This window comes from Lepus europaeus, chromosome 8 (assembly GCF_033115175.1).
Source record: "Lepus europaeus isolate LE1 chromosome 8, mLepTim1.pri, whole genome shotgun sequence".
Classification (NCBI taxonomy): domain Eukaryota; kingdom Metazoa; phylum Chordata; class Mammalia; order Lagomorpha; family Leporidae; genus Lepus; species Lepus europaeus.
The window spans coordinates 106,173,704-106,191,272 of record NC_084834.1 but is presented as its reverse complement, the minus strand read 5'-3'; the positions used below and the strand labels follow the sequence as shown (position 1 = coordinate 106,191,272).

Sequence of the window (17,569 nt, the reverse complement as noted above, 5' to 3'; positions counted from 1 at the left end):
CTAATTTGTGGATGTAATTTATGAATCTGATGAGACATTTGGTGTGATAGAGTACATGAAAATTTTGAATTTTTAAAAAAGATTTATTTATTTGAAAGGCAGAGTTACAGAGAGGCAGAGACAGAGAAAGAAAGAGGTCTTCCATCCACTGGTTCACTCCCCAAATGGCCACAATGGCCAGAGCTGGGCCAATCTGAAGCCAGGAACCAGGAGCTTCTTCTGGGTCTCCCACAAGGGTGCAGGGGCCCAAGGACTTGGGCCATCCTCTACTGCTTTCCCAGGCCATAGCAGAGAGCTGGATCAGAAGTGGAGCAACTCGGTCTCAGCTGGCACCCAAATGGGATGCCAGCACTGTAGGCAGCGGCTTTACCTGCTATGCCAGAGTGCCAGCCCTTGAATATTTTTTAAGTTGAAAAAATATAAATTACTGACATACTGTATGACTTAAAAGAACGTGATGTATGTGAATTCACTGTAACTATGAATTAAAAAAATGAACAATTCTGCTTCCAAACATTCAATTAATACTGAAATATTTACAGCTCTCTCGTTAATGTCCATATCTCCATATCTTGTATCTTTATCCTACATAAAGTGGGCAGTTGGAAACTTGAAAGTAATATGTTGGTACAAAAATTGAGGATGACATCCATACATTTAGACCAGGAACAGTAATGCTGGGATTTGTGACTGAGTTTTGTGTTTTGCTTTGCTTTTGTATCAGAGATGATTGTTGACCATCAGATCGAGACAGGCCTGTTGAAGCCTGACCTGAAGGATAAGGTGACCTATACTTTGCTGCGGAAGCATCGGCATCAAACCAAGAAATCCAACCTTCGCTCCCTGGCTGACATTGGGAAGACTGTCTCCAGTGCGAGTAGGATGTTTACCAGCCCTGATAATGGTAATGCAGGGGCATCTGCCATCTGGTTTCTGTTTTCTGTCTCACCTTTACTCCATGTCTTTTTCTTTTTCTTAAATCCCTCTGCATAATTCTTCCCTTCTCAGGATCACATATCACAGCCATTTCATAATGACACCTTTCCTCCAATGGGTTGCTGCAAGGAGCAGTTATTGTGGGCTGTTAGTGACGTGTTGCCTGTTCTCCCTGGCCGAGATGGTTTGGTAATAACTCTGTGATGAAACAACTTGATATTGCAGATGGATCAGCCGTTTGTTGATTATTGAGTACATCAGGGAATATATTCTCCATGTAGCGGTTTGCCAGATTTGGGAGGGCATGTTAGAAATGATAGATGCTTTGTAATCTCCTATCATGAAGTGTTTTCTTGGTATATGAGATGGTATCCAACTTAAAAATGTTCATTTCATCAAGGTAAGACTGAATATTACTTTTAGTACTTAAAAGTCTTCTCTTTTAATATGATAGTGATAGGAGAACAATGACTCAAGATGGAGTATTAACCATATTATATAACAGTAGAGACTGCAAAGTATCCTGTTTATACTTTATTGCGTTTACTAGTGTCTCTCTCTCTATAAAGCATCTGTCTTATCTGTCTTCTGCATTATTGCCTTGGTTTTGAAATAAATTTCATGATTGTGTACAAATGGACAGGGGTGATGTCAGTTCCCAACAATTACAAACAATGAAGGTCTAGTGGAAAGATTTCCTAAGCACCAGGCTGCTAGAAATAGGTCTCGACACCCACCCAACTCCTAGCTGTTCTTAGTATTAAAAGAAATGAGTAGATAAGGGAGATTATAACTCATTGTCCTCAGTTGCACTTTCAAAATGACATAAAAGTGTTGTCATGGAAAAGGTGGATTAAGTGAATTGTATAAACTGAATTCCAGCTCAGCCATTCTGTGTCTGGGAGTGGGGTTTTCTGACTCAAAGTTAATGGCTGAGTGGAGGAGAGCTTTCCATTAACAGACTTTCTCTGGTACATTTTAAAAGCAAGACTGGTTAAAAACAAATAATTAAAACATTCTTTATAAAACACATTTACAAAAGAGAATCTAATCTAAAAAATTCCTACTCCGATTGGGTGGTTCTACTGTCATCTGGAGTATTCCTGCTGACAGGAAATATTTTGTTCATTGTGTGTCACCTGGTTTTATAAAAAAATTTCATTGTGTTTTTGAAGAGAGGTTGTTTAATGGGCGAACAGTTTGTTATAACTGATGTCACAACTTTTTTAAAAAATATTTTATTATTTATTTATTTGAAAGGCAGAGTTACACAGAGGCAGATAGAGAAAGAGAGAGAGAGAGAGAGAGAGAGAGAGAGAGAGGCCTTTCATCTGCTTGTTCAGTCTCCAGATGATGGCAATGGCTGGAGCTGGACCAATCTGAAGTCAGGAGCCAGGAGCTTCTTCTGGGTCTTCCATGTAGGTGCAGGGGCCTAAGGACGTGGGCCATCTTCCACTGCTTTCCCAGGCCATAGCAGAGAGCTGAATCAGAAGTGGAGCAGGCAGCCGCCACGGCTCAATAGGCTAATCCTCTGCCTGCGGCGCCGGCACACAGGGTTCTAGTCCCGGTCGGGGCGCCTGTTCTGTCCTGGTTGCTCCTCTTCCTGTCCAGCTCTCTGCTATGGCCCGGGAGTGCAGTGGAGGATGGCCCAGGTCCTTGGGCCCTGCACCCGCATGGGAGACCAGGAGAAACACCTGGCTCCTGGCTTCGGATCAGCGCTGTGGGCCGGCCACAGCGGCCATTAGGGGGTGAACCAATGGAAAAAGGAGGACCTTTCTCTCTGTCTCTCTCTCTCACTGTCCACTCTGCCTGTCAAAAAAAAAAAAAAAAAAGGAAGTGGAGCAGTGGGGACTCAAAATGGCGCCCATATGGGATGCTGACACTGCAGGCAGAGGCTTTACCCGCTATGTGCCAGCCCCACAAACAGTTAATATTAAGCAACAATCCATATTTTTGAAACTATGGCCATGAAGGTAGAAGACATTATTTTATATTTTATTTTAAAAACTTCTTTCTCTGGCCAGCGCCGCGGCTCACTTGGCTAATCCTCCGCCTGCGGCACCAGCACCCCGGGTTCTAGTCCCAGTTGGGGTGCTAGATTCTGTCCCGGTTGCTCCTCTTCCAGTCCAGCTCTCTGCTGTGGCCCGGGAAGGCAGTGGAGGATGGCCCAGGTCCTTGGGTCCTGCGCCTGCATGGGAGACCAGGAGGAAGCACCTGGCACCTGGCTCTTGGCTTCAGATTGGCACAGTGAGCTCGTCGCAGAGCGCTGGCCGTAGCAACCATTTGGTGGGTGAACCAACGGAAAGGAAGACCTTTCTCTCTCTCTCTCACTGTCTAACTCTGCCTGTCAAAAAAAAAAAAAAAAAAAAAAAAAAAGCTCTTTCTAATATAAAATGAAATTCTAAGATTTAGAGATTTTTTTAAAAAATCATGGGATTGGGATGATAAAAGAGTTGCATTATTTTCAAATATTGCTATACAATGGGTCTTCAAAAATTACACAGAAAATGCATGTTATGAAAAATGGATGGTTGTAAAATTTTTTTTCACAAAAATAAACCTATCTTTTAGCCCCATTTTTTGATCAACTTTTGAAGTATTCTTGTATTTAAAAAGAGAAGAGGAACAAATATGGCAATGAGGTTGCCTTCTACCAGTACAGTGAATATGATTTTTCATGGAACTGTAGTCAGGGCAGAAATTAGGAGCAGATGGTTCTTGGAGGCCATACCTAGTGTTTTAGGAGCAAGTATTTGGATGTGAAGTGCAACTAATGAATGGATATCACCGGTCATTCAGCCTGTTAGCCTATCAGTAGATCTCTGTGCTTCAGAGGAAAGTTGAAATTGCCTTTGTCATTCACCTTTTCACTAGTGACATGTTATACGCTGGGCAGAAAACAAATAGGAAGGGCAGGCAGTTCTCTCCCTGCCCTTTGCCTGATCAACTTACACCCTGAAGCATGGAATAGGATTAGACCCTTTTAAACATGTGATTATTGGCCTTTGTGTTACCTAACTCCTATTAAATATCCAGAGGCAAGATGTGGCTTTGAAGGATCCTAAGCAACGATTTTCATGTGCCTCCATGGTACATTATTATAAGTTATTCAGATTGTAAGTGTGTGGCTCTCTGGGGGTACTCGTTCTTTTTCTAAAATGCAATTTATTATTTATGTAGATTGTGTGTGTGTGTGTATGTGTGTGAGAGAGAGAGGGAGAGAGAGAAGGGAGAGAAAGGGAGAGAGAGAGAGGGAGAGAGAGAGAAGGGAGAGAAAGGGAGAGAGAGAGAGATATGCCATCTACTGACTCACTCCCCAAATGTCTGCAACGGCCAGAACTGTGGGCTGGGCTGAAGCCAGGAGCTGGAAGCTCAGTCCAGGTCTTCCATGTGGGTGACAGGAGCCCAGTCACTTGAGCCCTTGCCGCTGCCTCCCAGGGTCTGCATTGGTATGCAGGCTGAGTCAGGAGCCAGTCTGGTATTGAACCCACGCACTCCAGTGTGGGACTTGGGTGTTTCAAATGGTCTGTTAATCACTAGGCCAAACACCTGACTTAAATTTCTTGTTCTTAACTTGTAGGTTTACACAAGATTATAAACTTTTGTATCTTGTGGTTTAACTACTTAATATCTTAAATAATAAAATGCCTTAGAATGAATTTCTAAGGAATTATAGAACAGCAATATTGGTACTTCAGTAAACCAGAATCTTACTATACATTGTATTTGCAGCTAGATTCTCATATCCCTGTGTAAAACTGAGATAAACTTAAGTCACCTTAGTCGTCTATCATAGGCTAGAAAATAGACCCAGTGACATTGCCAGCTTTAGTTGCGCTAGCAACAGTGTAATAAATAGCTGAAATTTATGGAGATACTTCAGAGTTGGGAATTTTTTATTTCCCAGTGGTGTGTTGGAGCCAGGTCTTATCTACTCACAAAGCCAATTGTTACCAGGGACTTTGCAAGCTGGTTGCTGCTGAAAATAAAAAAAATAAATAAACAAAACAACTGAATAATTATATTAAAGACAGTCAAAATTCATTGCTTTCTGTTTATTTTGCTATGCTTTACTCTGTGTTTTTGAGGTTAATTCCATTTATTGTGCCTGTACAGTGGGGTTGCTCTAAAATGGGATGCTCCTGTATCTCTTCCCAGCGATTTCACCCTGGTAATTTAAAGTGGACCATGATGGTAATATTTACACTACAGAAATCAGCAAATGCTGCTAATCAGGACTTGATGTATTGGTTTTCTTGATTGTCTCTAGACTTAAAAAAAGTGATGGAAAAAATGCTAATAATATGATTTAAACTAAAAATTATATAGTATTTGTAGCTGTTAAAATGTAAATAGCACAGAATTTTTTTCTTGGTCATCAAAAACTATTGTGCAGCTTAGAAAAGGAGTTATCCACATCACTGACAAGTCAGTGAAATCATCTCCACATTTCACTTTTGTCTTAGTCATTAGCATACATGATAATATTCATCTACTTGGATGATAGAACTAAGCTCCCTTGCCAGTTGCAACCATAAATTGGCTACTGATGCAAGATTTTGGAAAAGCTCAATAAAAGCATTCTATGAGAACCAACTGGCTACTATATTAAATTCACAATGGAGAAATGTATACAATTTCAAAAATTTTTCCATCAAAATGAACTTTTAATTTAATTTTCTATGGTTATTTGAAATATCTTCGTATTTAAGGTATGTTCGTATATCATATATGTGATATACATACTTTTATATTCGTAAAATTCACTACATGCACACTCACACACGTGCACACAGTTTCACACATTCACATTACACTTCGGGAAGTTGATTTTTGAAGATGTATTAGCACGTCCACTACCGGCACACCACTTTTCTTTATCCATAGCTAACAACTTACTGTCAGTGGGATCCTGGTATGGCTTGGGGTTTAAGATGATTTAGTGTTTTTTAAAAGAAACAAAAAGCATTTTTATTTATAATCAATGAGGGGAGGATCAGGCTAACTTCCAAGATGTTAATGCCCCTTGTCTGAGACCACATGAATTCTGATGGCTACATCTTCCATATACTAAGTTTTATGCCAATGCTGCAATTTATTTTTTTAAAGATTTTATTTATTTATTTGAGAGGTAGAGTTACAGACAGAAAGAGGGAGAAAAAGAGAGACAGGTCTTCCATCCACTGGTTCATTCTCCAAATGGCCACAATGGCTGGAGCTGGGCCAATCCAAAGCCAGGAGCCAGGAGCTTCTTTGTCTCCGATGTGGGTACAGGGACTCAAGGACTTAGGCCATCTTATGATTTCCCAGGCCATTAGCAGAGAGGTGGATCAGAAGTGGAACAGTCGAGACTTGAGCAGCTGTCCATATGGGATGCTGGCACTGTAGACAGCAGCTTTACCCACTATGCCACAGTGCCAGCCACTTCAATTTCTTAATATATTAATTGAGGCATTACTATAGAATTAATGTTCCATGAAGAAATTAATGAGGTTTTAGTTTCCTCTGGTGTTGCATTTTGCTTTATCTGCTTTCTATTTCTCATTGTTGTTTTTGATTGAGCCATATGAATTTGCCATTTTTGTGAGTAAAATAAAATTGACTATTGTCAGTTTCATATTCTTCTGTTTAATAATTTGGTCTGAGAGATTTAGATAATAGTTCTGTGTTAGTTTAGTTTATTGTGAGAGACTAATGTTTAAGCCTGGTAGCCTTCACTAGTTTTTAAAACAATCAAGTAAGATATATTTACTTTTCATTTTATTAGCAAATGAAAGTAAAGTTTATACTCAATTAGCATTCATTCGATAATTAAGTAAGATGTTTGTGACACGGTTAACTGATAAATGTGTTAAAACGCATGATTTATAGCAGGGATGGGGGACATCCAGCCTGTGGCCCCGTAAGGTCCAAGAAATCATTTGGTCTGGTCCTGCCAAGGCAACCACAGATAGGACTCAACATTCAGTAAGTCTATAGCAGGCTTATTTTTAAGTTGATAATTTTGTATGGGCCACGAATGATGCTATAAGTGTCCAAATGGCCTTTGGCAGAAAAACAGGTTCCTCACCCTTGGTTTATAAGATTAATCTGATTTTGAAAATATCATTTGCTTTCAACACGTATTGTTTTATCCTAAAGCTTATAAATGATGAGTGACACCTGACTTGAGGAACTCCAAGTCTTCAGCTTTCACTGCCTCTGGGAGTTTTTCCTCTTCTTCTCTTGGCTTCTTCCTTTCTCCCCCCACAGTGTCCTGAAGATCAGTTCCCTGTTGTCTGTGGTCTGGGGATTCAGATGCCCCTTCTGCGAAGTAGTTGTGATTGTCCGGAGAGGCCTAGGCTAGCAATTTCCCTTTTCTCCAGTCTGATTTCATAAACTCACTATTTTTTAATTAGTAAAAAATTGTTTCTTTTTTCTTTAAAAACTTGAAAAATAATTCAGTGATCATTTTTGATGTCTGTAAAACAGAGCCTGGACTCCTCTTTTCTAGGTATCTACCAGGCAAGATGCTGCTTTCTGCTGTGTCACGCATGCTGCTTTCCCATCAGCGTCAGTGCCTTTAGATGTGTTAAAAATGCAGCCTATTGCTGTTGCCATTGCTAGTGATTAGCAGCGCAGAACAAACAGTGGAAAGAAATCAGGGTTGTTGCTGTTGTTGTTAGCAATTCCAGGAGCTATAGAAATGTTAGTGGTATTAGTTAGGCTCTTGCTGCTTTGGATCTGATCTGAGATTGGTCCTATTTGAACTATTTGGTTTGACTGTTAGCTCATACTGTCTCAGCACTGGCACGTGTTGGACTTCGTTGTGACCACCACTGGATTTGGCTGCTTTTTCAATCCTTTTACAAATTCTTAGGTTTTTGTGTGGGCATTGGATCCCAGATTGCCCAATTGTCTCTGGCTGAGTTGTTCTACTTTGAAGGGCTCCCAGCCCCTACCTCTGGATTCAGATGTGATCCCTGAAGCAATGGGCAAGGCAGACATTTCCCTGACTTTCCTCTGGGATTCTCTTTCTGACGCAGTTCTGAGAGGGGTCAGTGGATGTCTTGGATCTCTAAGGTCCACATCACCCAAAGACGACCGTTATCTTCCTGAGTGCCTTTTTGCGTGCAATAAGCCCTTTCCAGAAACCAGCAGTACACATCCATCTGTTTGGTTCAGGACTCTAATTCTCCATTTGTCCACAGAACAGATGAATGTCCTGGCCAGAACCCAATGAATGATCAAGCTCTTCCCAAACTTAGCATAAGTGAACCAATCCATGGAAAGTTTCTAGCAAGTGCCTGAATCAAAATATTCCTAAATGACAGTAGCCATTAATATTATTGTTATATTTCTACCTTGTCTGCTAGGCACCATTCTTATTTGTTATCTTCTCCCCAGGCAAGTGACTGATCTTCCAGATTTTTAATATTCAAATCTTTACATTAACAATAACATGCTTTTTTTCCCCAATGATCATTCCCACTCAGTGTTTGCTAGTCTATTCTGCAGTGTGTGTGTGTGTGTGTGTGTGTGTGTGTGGGACACAGAGACAGGCTGTGAGTGAGAGACAGAGAGAAAGCTCCCATCTGCTTGTTTGCTCTCCCAAAGCCCGTAGCAGTTGAGCTTGTACCAGGCTATGGCTGAGTCCTGTTGAAACTGGGAACTCAATCCAAGTCTCCCAACAGCTTGAATCATCTCCTGCTGCCTCCCAGGATTTGCATTATTAGTAGGAAGCTACAACTGGGAGTGGGGCTGGAACTTAAACCTAGGCATCTCCGATATGGGAGGTGGACATCCCAGCTGACAGCTTAACTGTGACATTGAACGTCTACCTCCCATTCTACTCTTTGTAGCAATGAAGCGTCAGGTTTACGAGATACGACAAAATGATTATTTAGTTATGAGACATTAAAGGCCTGCTTTGCAATCTTCTTCAAGACATGACGCCACCTTTTCCAAAGACTTCATTCAAATCCTGGGCCAATATTTAGGGCACCTTGATTTTGAGCAGCCTACGTAATCCCCTTGAGCTTCTGTTTTTATGTCCATAAAATAATGCCTATAAAATATGTCTTAATCTATGTACAATACCAGTAGTAAGTGAGATCTTTTAGCAAAGTGTTTGATACACATTACCATAAGGGACAAAAACTATTTAGGAATCTTTCTGATACCAGTTTCCTGCTAATGTGGACCCTGGGATTTAGCAGGTTATAGCTCAAGAAGTTGGGTCCCTGCCACCCACTTGGAAGCCTGTATTGAGTTGATCCTGGCTCCGCCTCAGCTATTGTGGGCATTTGGAGAGTGGACTAGAGAATGGGAGATCTTTCTCTGTTTCTGCTTTTTAAATCAATAAAATTAAAAAATGAGATTTTAAAAAATAAAATTGAGAATGGAACTTCAACTCACAACTATTATTTATTTGCTTATTTTCTATGTCTCTTAATTTTCCTCTCATCACTTCAGCTTGAAAATATTCTTAGAGTTTTATTTTAAAAATAGTGCTACTTTCATTACCAACTTTGCAGATGACAAGTAATACATAATGAGTTGCCAGTCATGGACTTCATAATATCTTAAATTTAGAGTGTAAAGATTGATCAGTATGTCTGAGAAATGACAATTCATGGCCATCAATAAATAATATACTCATATGTTTAGCAGGATTTTACATAAAAAAACACACGCTTTTAAATGTTACTAATTGCAGGTCTGTTTTAAGACAGCCTGGCTCTGTGACAGAGAGAGAGAACTGAAATGAGTCTCTTTGTCTTATTCTAAAACATATGCATACTCACTTCCTCATTCTCTCCCTTCAGAAAAGCCTGATAGTTACAGGACATGGAGTTGATTTGCTGCTACCGACCCTGAAATATCTTCTTCCAAGGTTTGGGATAATTTGTAGAGCCATCCTTGCGTTCCCTAGTCTCTTCTTGCTCTGAGAATGGATGGGAGAGTAGATGTAGGTCTGGGACCCTGTCCAGGTCTCTGCGAAAGATAGTGAGGAGAGGAGAGGGAGGCACAGAGGCATGTGAGGAGAGAAAAGGAAGCCAGAGAGATGCATAAGCTGTGAGCACAGTGGGTTCTTTCTCATGTCTTCCTGAAAGAAAAACAGGGAATTAAGTTAGGGTCTTCAAGAATTAGGCATTCCTCATGCTACTCAAAACCTGTTTCAGTGCAGATGCTAAGGGCCAAAAGAGATCTTTTCAGATTTGTAAACCTAATCTCTTAAAAATCCCATTTTGACTTTAAAGTTGATTTATTTGTTTTAGTAGATATTGACCAATTATGATTGTATCTACTTAGGAGCTATAAAGTAAAGCTATAATGTGTGCATACAGTGTGGACTCACTTCAAAGGCCTTTGATTTATCCTCTGACTCACTGGAACATTGTGCCCCTGACTATCATCTCCTTCTTCTCCCCATTCCCCAGCCTCTGATGACCTCTGTTCTGTTCTCTGCTTTAGTGAGTACAGTTGTTGAAGAATTACTATGTAAGTGAGAACATGTGTATTTGTCTATCAGTGCCTTGGTTTTGGTACTTAACATGACTACTAGCTTAGTCCATGTTGTCCCAAATGACATAATTTTCCTATTCTTAAAGGTTGAGTAATAGTGTGTAGTTTCTATATGCCACATTTCCTTTATACAGTCAATTGATAGACACTTAGGTTGATTGCACAACTTGGTTATCACAAATAATGCTGCAATTAACATTGGAAGTGCAGATATCTCTTTGACATACTGATTTTAGATCTAAAAGTTGAATTTAAATTAGGCCAAAGATGCTGATTATTGTTTTCTTTTTAAATATTTTATTTATTTATTTGAGAGGTAGATTCACAGACAGAGGGAGAGACAGAAAGAAAGGTCTTGCATCTGCTAGTTTACTCCCTCAATGGCTGCAATGGTCAGAGGTGAGCTGATTGACAGTAACCAGGAGCTTCTTCTGGGTCTCCTACCTGGGTGCAAGGGCCCAAGCGCTTGGGCCATCTTCCACTGCTTTCTCAGGCCATCGGCAGAGAGCTGGATCAGAAGAGGAGCAGCTAGGACATGAACTGGTGCCCATATGGGATGCTAAAGCTTCAGGTAGAGGTGTAACATACTACATACACCACAGCACCAGCACCTTGATTAGTGTTTTCTAATGCCTTCAGGATGCTGAACATATAAATATCATTCCATTAATATTAGTATTAATAGCAGCAAAACTTCCCATTATTTGAGTACCTATTATACAGCAGGCATTTTTATCTAATGCTTGTGTGTGTGTGTGTGTGTGTGTATAACATTATCTCCACTTGCAGATGAAAAACTTGATTGCAGCAATGTAAAATAACTTGTCCAAGCTTAATGAATGGAAGAGCCTAATGTGCTCAATAACAATATGCTAATTCAACTACAAAGGGAATGAGCTGCTTCAGTCTTAATTTATTTTCCACACATCAGAGAGTCCAGGACTCTTTGTATAATCATGTGATGTTCAGGCACTCCAGAGGCTGCTCTCTATTGAGGCAGGAATACATACCAAACATGGAAGTAAGCTGAATGTCTTTGCTGGCTTCCTACATGGACATGCATAAGCAATGTGTCTCATGTGCTTGTAGGTAAAATGTTGGTATACTCCTGGGTTAAATTTTGTGGCTCAGTGAATATAATGCACAGGAGGCACTTGGTAACCGTTTAAACATGCAACACTGCAATCCCAAGAGGGTCCTAAAACTTTAACATGAATGAAATGTGTTTATTCATAATAGGATTGTTGAGGAAGCATTTTTCTGAGAGGTTTCTTTGGTCTATTTGCTGTATTCAAGTGGAGACGCCCTCACTTGAGCAGATTTAGGATTGATGGTTTTGGACAAGTTGATTCTCAACGGGAACATGAATCATTTAAAAAATTCTCCCTCACAACACTTTGTTCTACAATCTAGATATTGGAAACCATCACTCAAAAATCTATAGAGCCGTATCTTTCCTCATCAAGTCACGATGATCTAAACCAATTTTTATCTTGTTTATGCCTGAAGTCAGACAAAAGTGATTTAAAAGAGAATATGTAAGATAGTAGCAAAGATACATTGTTTATTTTGGAGCTGAAGCATAGAGGAAAAGCAGTGGCAGCATTATTTGGAAAAAGGTTTGTGTAATAGATCATTACCATGGTATAATTACAGAAAGCATGCTTATAGCTTTGGGAACAACTTTTCAAAATTTGATCTTTGCAGTAAACTTATGAACAGAAAACAAAAAAACCAGCATCATCAAAGGGTTACAGAGTTTGTACATCTTCCTGCACAAAACACAGAGGGTCCAACAAATCAAAATACTGGGTTTTGCCAATATACGTAATGGAAGCTGTGTGCCTCCCAGTTTTCATGTGGGTAGGCAGCCAGATGGCTCCAATCAGGCTCTGCTGAAACCCAGGTGCCAAGTCTCTCTGGGCAGTTCCATTTCCATGCCTGTCTTTGGAGCCAGGTTTATTGCTGGTGTGTGCCAGACTCCATTTCACTGTCCCCTTGATGATGAGGCTAGCATCAGTGGAGGTTGTCTATGCAAAACTAAGTTTCCAGTTTTAGTTCCCAACAGATAACACCCTGACATACTGAGGGGAATGGAGGAGAGAGAAGCTACTGGGGAAAGTTATCAGCATCTGAGTTTTGGGCAGTTGCTGACCTCTTTTGGTCTAGGAGCAGGTTGTGATGTGAGTGATCAAATCCAGGTAGTTACATTTTCATCAAAAGCTGAAGGAGCACGAAGGCTCCTTGGAATTGACTTTGCGTTGCCTACCCCTGGCAGCTCTCTCTGATCTGGTATTTCAGAGCATCCTTGCTCGAGTCTAGATGAAGGGCTACCAGTTGTTTGAACTCCTGTTTCATTTCAGCTGAGACAGTGTGAGCATGGATTCTTCCAGCAGGTCAATCAGTTGTCAAAAGAAATAGGAGGTGAAAGTTGGTTATTATGATAACATGCACTTCCAAATGCCTCACTCTTGACAAAAGCAATTTTGGAATAATCTCAACTGGTTCATTTCCCTTTTTCATTTTTCTTAGTGCAATAAAAACTTGCAAAGAAGTTCAATTATGGGAAACAATTAAAAATTCAGATTGCAATGAGAAGGCATCAGATTTGCCTCAAACAGGTGCTGGCACAGATGGCCCGCTCACAAGTCCTGGCTTTATTTACAGCTTTTAAACACAGACAGATAAATTGACAAAAATGTTTCTGGATTTTATAATGTGCTGAGTGCCCAAATTTGGCCATAAACTTACATTAATTTATAAATGGTTCAATTTAAAACTTGACCTCTCGCGTCACTAATAGCCTTAAAAAGACCATTTGTTTTCCCTGCTGTTTGCATACTTGTGTGAATAGATGATCTCTTATTTGCTTTTGGTTCAATATGGTTTTATTGTTTATTGCTGTGAGTGTTTAATGACTATGTTTATCGTTAAGGAAAAATAACTCTCAAGTCAAATTGCATGTGGCCTGGTGGCTAGATATTTCCAACCTCAAGTTGTTCCTCAAAGGCAAATGATTCTGTCCATTTCTTATTAGCCTTGGAACATGATGTTTGATGAGAACAGCAAAATGAATGACATGAAAAGGCCCAATGAAGCTGTCTTCAGGATAGTGCCATCCAGTTGATGAAACATAACTGGAGCAAACACATGGTTTTTTTAGCCCGACTCATCATTCCATCTTTGATGTGGTCTACGATTCAGCATAGGTGTACAATTTTTAGGCCCCTGAAAATGAGGACTAATATGCATTTCTAAACGGGTTTGTGTCAAGGTATTCATAGACTAGTCTCATGTTTCTGAAAGGCTGGGAAACAGGAACCAGAGGGCTTGTTCTGCACTCCTCAAGGAAAATATTGCAGAAGTGGAAGAGGAAATACTGTTTTCTGCATTTGTGCACAAGGTCTGTTGAAGAGTCTGTTGGGCAGCTCCTCAGAAAGTCATTTACTAATCTGACACCCTGCTTGCTGTGCCTCACAACACTGTGCATCACTTCCCTCTGTGTGTGCTTATGTGGTGTGAAATTATTAACACTCTTCAGCAGTCTTGGTCTTACATCTTGGGAACAGTGTTCATTATGCACATCTTTCTTCTGGGTATAATCCATGTTTGGTGTATTAGAACTGCAGGATGGATCTTCCATTGATGCTTGGGGAACTGTGATGATTGAATGTAATTTTTAAAGATGTTTTCATTTTGTGTTGGGGTCTGTTCCATCTATGGGTGTGGGGTCTGTGTCATTGTAATATGTCATTGATTTCCTTTAACCCGCTTGTGTGATTTGCTTTAGTATTTTTTCTTCTCAATTAATGCTTCCATCCTCATCCATGCTGTGGCTGCTCATGTGTCCTCCTCCTCCTCCTGTTTTTCTGCTTCTGACACTAAAGCCCGCAGCCCGCTTGAGAGCTCAGTGCCCTGCCTAGCCACCCGCACCTCGGATGATGACCCCCGTGTGCGCCGCACTCCCAGCGCAGGATGGATAAGTAAGTCAATGGCTGGGGCAAGGGCAAGGATGGCGGGGAGGGGTATGAGGGGGGGGGGTCGTGGCTACTGAGTGGAGGCATCCTCAAGAATGCCTGAAAGGGTAAGATACAAGGATCCCAAACTCGCAATTACTGATTTATCACTTCTGCTATCCAAGAGAATGGTAACAAAGACGTTTCCGGGTGATCTGCTGTCCTGAATTCAAGTTGAGTGCCTTGTAAGGCAGAGGAGAGTGCAGGAGGGAAGTTTAGGGCTAGCGCTGGCCGCCCTCCCACCAGGTGACACTTCTCAGACCTGCAGTGTCCTGCTGGCGGTGCTGGACCTTCTGCCGTCAGGGTTTTGAGGAAAGTGGCTGGGGAGGAGCTCTCTGGAGGAGATTTGAAAGCGTACAAGTGTTAGCTATGAGGAGACACTACGTTAGGGTCTCAGAAAACTCTCAAATACCCATTATGCACCAGAAAGTCAGGGGTGCTCTGGACAGCAAAGAAGGGGCATAAGATGGGGTCTTTACTGTCTAACAATATGAGCCTTCTTTTAAAAAGAGATAGGGTTGATACACCTAAACCGAAACAGAAGAGAACATGCATAGGAAATGACATCCCTTTAGGGTTTCTGAATTGATTATATGGGGTGAAACATCTATTAGTTTTCAAGAAACCCATCCATGGTGACACCATTAGATTTTTACCTGCTGATTGTTTCCCTTTCATGTAGTAAACCTGTTGACTTAAGCTTTTTACTGTTTTAGCCTGAGAAGATTTCACTTCCCTGGGAAGATGTCTTTTTCAGCTGACTTAATGGGAATGGGGAGTTTTTGTTCATCCTAAAATTGTGTTTTCAGTTGAGTTGAGCACATTCTCCCAGGGCTTCTTGTCAAATGAATTTTAGGTTTCTGGGATGTATATTACTAATCTTTGTGCCTTGTAGAAATGTGAATTTACGTGCTGCGTGATACTGCATATCAGACCCTGGATTGGCACTGGCCATTCAGACATGGGGAACACGAGTCCGTGCCCTCACATTTCCTTTCTAATTAGGGAGACAGGCACTCATGGATAACAACTGTATAAAATGACAAGTGAACTGATTGAAAATGCATATCCACACACAGATGTGCGTATGCACACACACATACACATGTGATCATGGAAACATCCATTTGGCCTGGGAATAGTGATAGTTGAAGAGGCTTTTAGAGGATATGCTTTTTGGGTAAAATCTTAATGGAAAAGCTTGACTTTGTTAATAGGAAAATTGGGGTAAGGGCCCGCTATAGAACTATTAACATTGTAATGATTTCTGCTATAAAGTTGGTCAAAAGAACATGACTAATATTTTTTGAGTATTAATTAAAGTGGCAAACATTATTATTTTTAGTTACAAATTCTGAGCTAGGTACTTACTGGTGTGACATTATTCAATTTTCTGACAAGTCCTCAATAGTGGCTCTTGTTATTGTCCGTATTTTACAGGTGAAGAAATGGGACTTAGAGTTGTTAAGTCACTTGCTGAAATCACACAGTTTATAAGTGTCTAGGACAGGGATTGAACTTCATCATATGGTAGTTTCATCCATAATATGATGGGTGATGTTTTATTGAAATAGAAGAAAGTCACGTGGCTAGATTGCTATGAAGGTCTATTGACTTCACGTTGAAGCTGCAACATTCACATGAATTTCTCTGCAAGAACCATGCATTCTTTCAAATAAATTCGTTCATTCTTCTTGGTGTATCTTGGAAAAAACAGATTCAGGTAAGAAGGTCAGACACTGGAGTTTGGAGTTCAGAAGGACTGCATTTGAATACTGGCTGTACTACCACTGACTTCCTGACTTTGGGCAAATTATTTCTCTCATGCAAACTAGCATGGGTTTCTCAACTATAAAATTGGGTTAATCTTCCCAGCATATGTGAAGTGTCTAGCATAGTGCTCAACACTCAGCAAATCCAGCGTGATTGTTATCTGCAAAGTGTATATAGGAAGTACTCAAGAAATTATGTCAGTCTTTATCCTTTGAAAGTTTTATTTCATGGTCAGACATCGAAGTGGTTTATAAAGTATCAAGGAAATTAACCAAAATGTTCAGTGAAATAAAAATGTGGCAACAGGCCGGCGCCGTGGCTCACTAGGCTAATCCTCCGCCTTGCGGCGCGGGCACACCGGGTTCTAGTCCCGGTCGGGGCACCGGTTCTGTCCCGGCTGCCCCTCTTCCAGGCCAGCTCTCTGCTGTGGCCAGGGAGTGCAGTGGAGGATGGCTCAAGTGCTTGGGCCCTGCACCCCATGGGAGACCAGGATAGGCACCTGGCTCCTGCCATCGGATCAGCGCGGTGCGCTGGCCGCAGCGCGCCAGCCGCGGCGGCCATTGGAGGGTGAACCAACGGCAAAGGAAGACCTTTCTCTCTGTCTCTCTCTCTCACTGTCCACTCTGCCTGTCAAAAAAAAAAAAAAAAATGTGGCAACTGTCTGTAAATCAACTTAAGACTACACCTGGACCAAACACCTTGTGTTTTCTGTTTATATGATGTTTTCCTTTCTAAATGATCAGCTTTGCTGTATAATCCCAATCGTCTTCCCCAGGGCTCTCCTACTTACTGTGTCAATGTGATAAATTACATGTACACATATTGAATAATTAAGGTGTGCAAGGTGGTGTTAAATCCTGCTAGTTCTACCTCCCTACCCAACCTCATTTTCATCTCTCCTTGGTATGGAGCCCCCCTCTCGTCAGGTTGTCTGTTTCTGTTTTCTATGTTGATTAAGTCCCGCCTCCTTCGTCCCTCTGCCCTTCCAGGAATGCCAGATACAGCTATCCAAACCCACTCAGTAGGTTCTGAATGAAGTCCCATCTCTTTTTATAAAATAGTCGTTTTAAATCTTAAAGTTCCATAGCCCCTATTGTCTACACGCCACAATTGTGAACTTAACCATATACTGTCTTATATTACCCTCTGATGCTCCATTATCTGTATTTTTTTTTTCTCCTTTCAACTGCATCAAAAGCTCCTTTAGGGCAGGAGCCAGGTGACCCACTTTTGTGTTTCCCCCAGTGCAGTGCAGGTACTTGGAGTGTGGATGTTGCACAGTAGCCATGTTGGGAAATGGTCCTCGATGCCCTGTTGCTTCACTGAAAGCAGCCAAC

The 17,569-nt window shown here is 41.0% G+C and overlaps 1 protein-coding gene across 2 annotated transcripts in view; it reads left to right on the top strand.

The window, feature by feature from the left end:
* SLC4A4 (solute carrier family 4 member 4) overlaps window positions 1-17,569 on the top strand; it is a 380,068-nt gene that overhangs the window by 173,971 nt on the left and 188,528 nt on the right. For both annotated transcript variants that reach the window (XM_062198724.1, XM_062198725.1), the window contains one exon: window positions 725-904. In XM_062198724.1, coding sequence (XP_062054708.1) covers window positions 725-904 — 180 coding nt within the window. The remainder of the gene's footprint in view (window positions 1-724; window positions 905-17,569) is intronic.